Raw genomic sequence first — 6000 nt, 5'->3', positions numbered from 1 at the left:
ATTCCGATCCTGGCCCAGGGTGAGAATGCTTACAAAATGTTAGAAATGAAACAGAACTATGATTTGGGCCTCTTTCGTGAGGAAGAAATGTCCATTAAAAATGGGCTCCCTTGTCTTAATGAAATTGTTCCCTCGGACGTTTTAATTAACTCGCAGGCTGAGTCAAATTGTGGACACAGACTGAGGCGGCGTAACCTCCCAGATGATCAGAATACCAAAAAGGGAGGAACTTCCAAGAGGGTTCCTCTCCCGTCCGTTTCATTCTTTGATGCCGGTGCAGGCAAATCACACACAGCAAAGATAATAAAGACATGGTAAAAAAAAAAAAAAAAAAGAAGTCACATTTTTCCCTTTATTGGCATAGTGAGGCTGATGAGAATTGCACATGAAAAATGAAATTCACAAGAAATTCGTACAATAGGTAGAACCACAAAGGCATTGGTAAGGCAACGTGGATAGGACACACACATATACACACACACACACACACGCACGCGCACACACACCCAGCTCTAGTCCCTCTCCTAACATACACGCTAAAATCACACTCACACATATTGTCCTTCCAAAGAAAAGATGATTACCCGACAAAGCAGTGGCAAAATCCTTGGTAGGACGCAATATTAAAAATTGCTCTAATATATTGCTACTCTAGGCCATTTACAAAGCAGTTTATTACACTGATTAAAGCCACACATCTATTAAACAAGACACCATTACCCAAACGCTATACAGGACAGCCAACGGAACAAAAACAATGCATGGAAGCATTTTTGACTTACGTGAAACAGAAACCACAATGTCAGCGTTTTTTGTGTGTTAAGTTTGTCAGCACCCTCTCGTTATTCGTCCATTAACACGCGTCCAACACGGCACAAAAGTCGGGAGTTTGCCACACACCGATGTCGCAAAGGTAAGATGTGCGTTTACCAGCACAGAGACGCCTTAGGGACCGGCCGGGACGTGGGCGCTGACATCACAGCGACTGGGTAATGGGTCATAAAATAAAATAACAAAACAAACAAAAAACAAAACAAAAAAATCACTCAACAATCAGCGCTAAAGTACAATTCTGAAAAATAATTTATTGCTTTTTATATATTTTTCCTCCTTTTTATTTGGATTATTATTACTCATCTTGTTATTACTGCGAATAATATCACTAGTATATGTTTTTTTTTCTTTTTCAAAAGATATTTTTGTAAAAAAATTCAAGAAAGGAAAATGTAAACTTTTTGTTTGGCATTCACTTAATCGAGCGAGAGCAGAGACGCAACAAAGTCTTTAAGAGTGGCACGAAATTCCTGCAAAGAAACCCCCGTTTATTGCTTTCTGTTCTACTTGAAAGGAAAAGCAAGCAAGAAAGTGCTTGCTTGAGACTGGATGAAGCGACTGATTGTTCCGGAAAAATAGAAGGCATAGAAGGTTGTATTATTCCCTACCTTGGAAATTATTGGACACCCTGTCTCGTGATTGAGCGTTAAATAAAATTCAAAAATAAATATATTTAAAAAAAAAAAATCATGTAAAATGTTGCCCATAAATATTGCTGATTCAAATATTAAAATAAATACATAAATATGCAATTTCTGCTGATTGAAAAGATTCCAATGCATCAACCTCTCCCTGTGTTGAATCAATGACAACCCATATATATATATATATATATATATATATATATATATAGTGATTGCTTTAGAAATGATCAGTAAAAAAATGTGATTTGTTCTCAGAATCAAGAAAAATGTAAAAAAAGAAAAACATTGTTCACATTGACGAAAAAACACTAATTGAGAAAACCCGACTCAATAACTTAAAAAAAGGACATTTGTTCACGTGCTGCCTCAGAAGTGAGCAATCGGCCACTTTTTTTTTTTTGCCTTTTTTTTTCTACAATCATTATATGTCTCCTAAACATCATGTAGGCGTACAATATGTTTAACAGTATCGCAATTACTATCGACATCCATCGACATTCGGAATTAAGAAAAACGTTTTTTCCGCATTTTTAAAAAAGGCTGCGTTTTACAGTGCATAGCTGTAACAAATAAACAACTTTATTCCCCAACTTTACATGAACATAAAAAATATTCCTTTTTAGAGTTATTTGTAAATACACAACTACAGTTCTCTCCCAAATGTAGACAACAAGAGATACAATTCCCTCAAACGCTTTCAACGCTTGCTTATGAAATGTAACACCAGATCCAAACAGATTGAACGGAAAAACAGGAAGACTCCCCCCCTACCCACCACAAAAACAAAAAAAAAAACCTCAGCAAAAATAAAATCAATCTGGTTGAACAAGCTGCATCTTTTCACCCCTTCCAAAGAATTGTGGGTCTTGTAGTGCTTTGGGGGTGGGGGCAGGTTGTGGTTGGGGAAATCACTTTTATTTTTTCAAACACCCCCCCACCCCCAAACACACACACTCTTCTTTTTACAGTTCTACAGCAGTCAAAGACGTGCAGCAGGTTCTGAGGGTTCACTGGCTTTCCCAGAAGTCGCTTCCTCAGCTCTTCAGCAGCTTTGTTCATGTAAACTTTGTTTTAGATATATTCTGACAGAGAACAGGTCTGTAGACTTACTCTTCTTAAATACTCCATCGCATATAGAGTGTAAAACTTCTCAGTGTCTCGTCGTCCAAAAAAAGAGACGCGAGTGAGGTATCAGGAGTCCCTCGGTGGGGGTGGGGGGCGGACGTAGGGTGGTGGGTGGCTCGGGCGTGGAGCCACAAGAGGGTTACCTTCTCAGGCTGCGCTGGGCTTCCCTCAGCAAGCTGTCGAAATCCAAGGAGTCATACTTGCTTTTGGTGGAGGCGGGGTCAAAGTCGTCCGAATGGGAGTCTGTGGAAGTGAAGAGAAATTCACCATTTTTATAATTTATACATAGTCAGGATTCGAAACCATTACCAATAAAACCAATTTTCACTCATATCTCAAGGCATCCTGGTTCGATTTGGGTGTTTGCAGTGTAGGAGTGTTTTCTCCCCAAATTCCTCGGCAAGACCAACATAAACCCCCAAAAATGCGGATGTTTAAGATAAGATGTGTTGCAAAAGTGGCTATTTTTATACTGACGCCTCCACTCTCTCATATGTCCTATTTTTCCCGATGGAGCAGATAATACGCAGGCTCTATCTTATCTCTGGCAACAGACAGCTCCAACAAATGGGGGCCCCAAAGGGACCCGGCGGCACACGCTGAGAAATGGGACTGACCATGGCAGCGAGAGGAGATACCAGGCGTGATCTACGTTAATGCGATGGCCGACGGCTGCGTTTGTGTCCCGCTACGCACCTTGAGGGATGAAAAATAACCCCGGTGCTCTACTTTAAACTAATGGACAGTGTTCTGTGAAAACAAGCGCGCGCACACACACACACACGCACACAATGACACAAACAGGTTTGCAGACAACACTTAGCAGGTGAAATTCCCTGCGTTCGATTGATCCATTTTAAGAACCTCTCATGGGCATGACACATTATTGGCAACTACCAATATTAGAAATGGACCATAAAGGTTCACATTAAAACTGTGACCAGTCGAACGTCTTTCAATTCAACATTTAAGGGAAAAATAACAGCACAAATTAAAAAAAGCAAAAAAAACAAAAACAAAAAAACAGTTAAAAGATAGTCATGAAAACATAAGAAATAAAAGCATTATATATATATATATATATACACACACACATACACATACACAAACACACTATTCTATTTCTATTTATTTTTTTGGGATTTATTTTTTGGGATTTAATTTTTGAATTATATTTTTTTATATCCATTTTTATTTATTTATTTATTTAGTTATTTAAAATGTACTCAACTGAAATTTCACCAAATAATACCTTGCTAAATCCACTGGCTTGAATTTTTGGGGCAAAATTCACACTTCAGATTTCAAATGCCTCAAAAAACTTCACTGGTTCAAAGTTTTTTAAACAATAATAATAATAAATAAAAAAGTTGACTCTCACAAAAAAGTGCTCACTGATATTTACTGGCTTGAAATTTCACAAATGACTTGCTAAAATTCACACTTAAAATTTCACAAGCACAAAACTAGATGTCACACACACCATATAAAAATCACCTGTCTTAAAATGTCACACCTTGCTAAGATTCACACAAAATTTCACCCCCCAAAAAATAAAAATAAATCACTGGCTTGAAATTTCCCAAGCACAAGAAAAATAAAACATACAGCTTTGACTCACTCTCAAAAGGATTCACAATTGTCATTTCTCAAAAAACAAAACAAAAAAAACACCTGCTTGAAACGTCATAAACACAATAATAAAATAAAAATGAGTTTTGACTCTGACTTCATGTGATCGGTTGCCATGGCTGTTGTCCTGCTCCGTTTGGTTTACATCAGTTCCTTCCTGCAGCTAGCTATATTCACAAACTAACCTCTGAACTCAAACTGACCCTTTTGAGCAGTGAATGCCCAACGGACACGTTGAGGGCGATGCGGGCATTGTTGCCAGCGCAGAGATGAGTCTTCTTTTATCTGCATCGCTGTTTTGTTTTGCCGTATTAAACCTCTCCACCCCCTCCCTCTAGCCTCTCATCTCCTCTTTTCCCTGACAGTCCTCGCAGCCATGTAAACATACAAGGATGCCTCCAGGGCCTTGGGATTGAACTAAGTGTGTGTGTGTGTGTGTGTGTGTGTGTGTGTGTGTGTGTGTGTGTGTGTGTGTGTGTGTGTGTGTGTGTGTACAATAACAAAGCTGCGCACTTACCCAAGTCTGTGTAATGTGATTTGCAGAATTGCTTTTGTCCGCCGAAGCACAGCTCGAAGCGCGGCTCGTTCGACCGCCGCAAGGTGTGTCCGTTGTCGAGCGCGGTGAGGGCGTCGCACATGTAGCGGTATGTGATGAAGCCAAAATTTTCCCTGCGTGGTCAAGGATATACAAGGAATGCATCAGAGCGACGTAGTGAGAAAATGGTAATTGAACGGCTGTGTCTTAGCTATTTATATGCAAAAGGAAGTCAATGAAAGTGGCTCCAAAGACAGCGACGGCATAGCAACCGTAAAAGACAACAATAGCTGGGGCTGTGCACGAAAAAGTAGTGGCGAGCAAAATCAGAATTTTCGGATTCGAGTGAGAACGGGTCATAGGATATTGTCGTCAGAAAAGAACGTTGGGATGCTCCTATGTGGGGAGTGCGCAAACTACGTACGCGTATGTTGGTGCGTACGCCCGAAAATAATTGTGTGCGTAGGAGAATATTTGGCCAGTTAATGAGCATAAATTCAACTGTTAAGGAGTCAATCAATAAAACCCAGCGAGGCAACAAGAGTTTGCAATGTTGGAGGCTGGACCTGGGGACGAACTAGCTTAGCGCTAGCTAGGACGATGCTAGTACAACACACCGGCAATGGATTTAAAAATGGGACCGAAGAGGAAAACAAAAACAAAATCACCCTTGGTTGGCCAGGGTATGCCACGGGATCCTGGAGATTAAAGTAAATTATTTTAACCTAAAAAGGAAAACATTTCTGGGGGTTGATATGCTGCACCAACGCACCGGTGTAGGCTATAGCTAACTGGGAAATAGCCTTCAGTGTGGCACTCCACTGTCTTTTCTCATGTGACGTTGCGTCTGATGGTTAAAACTGCTAAATCTGTTGAGTTATGGACACATGCAAGAGTGAAGAACTTACCCATCATCCCTCAAATTCACTGCACAATCTTCAATCTCGCCAAAGACTTCAAAGCGCCGCTTCAACTCAGTCCGGGTGCAGTCGGACCTCAGTCGCCCCACGTACACCACCCGTCTCTCCCCCTGCTCGTTAACAAGAAAGACAGGGCAAAAGGCCGGAGATTAAAAGGGGCGCTAGTCTGTCTGTTTCACCCCAACCCTTTTTCTCTGGTCTTCCTTTGCCATCCCTAATGGACTAGCCTCGATTGCCCACCGCAGAATTCTTCTCCAGTATGTTCCTTTGTGATTGGTTCGCTTCGCTTTGGCTTATCTGATAGAGCTGT

The 6000-nt window shown here is 40.6% G+C and overlaps 1 protein-coding gene across 7 annotated transcripts in view; it reads right to left on the bottom strand.

Annotated features, from left to right (window-relative positions):
* Positions 1-338: 338 nt before the first annotated feature.
* Positions 339-6000, bottom strand: part of ppargc1a (peroxisome proliferator-activated receptor gamma, coactivator 1 alpha) — a 171980-nt gene continuing 166318 nt past the window's right edge. For all 7 annotated transcript variants that reach the window (XM_086059061.1, XM_086059066.1, XM_086059062.1 and 4 more), the window contains 3 exons: positions 5679-5800; positions 4753-4904; positions 339-2846 (listed from right to left, as the gene is read on the bottom strand). In XM_086059061.1, the coding sequence (XP_085915187.1) occupies positions 2743-2846; positions 4753-4904; positions 5679-5800 (378 nt within the window). In that variant the 3' untranslated portion in view covers positions 339-2742. The remainder of the gene's footprint in view (positions 2847-4752; positions 4905-5678; positions 5801-6000) is intronic.

Source organism: Leptonotus elevatus, chromosome 17 (assembly GCF_054856555.1).
Source record: "Leptonotus elevatus isolate MCC_2025b chromosome 17, RoL_Lele_1.0, whole genome shotgun sequence".
In the NCBI taxonomy this organism is placed as follows: Eukaryota; Metazoa; Chordata; class Actinopteri; order Syngnathiformes; family Syngnathidae; genus Leptonotus; species Leptonotus elevatus.
Note: the sequence above shows the minus strand (reverse complement) of the source record. Positions and strands in the feature narration are given on the sequence as shown.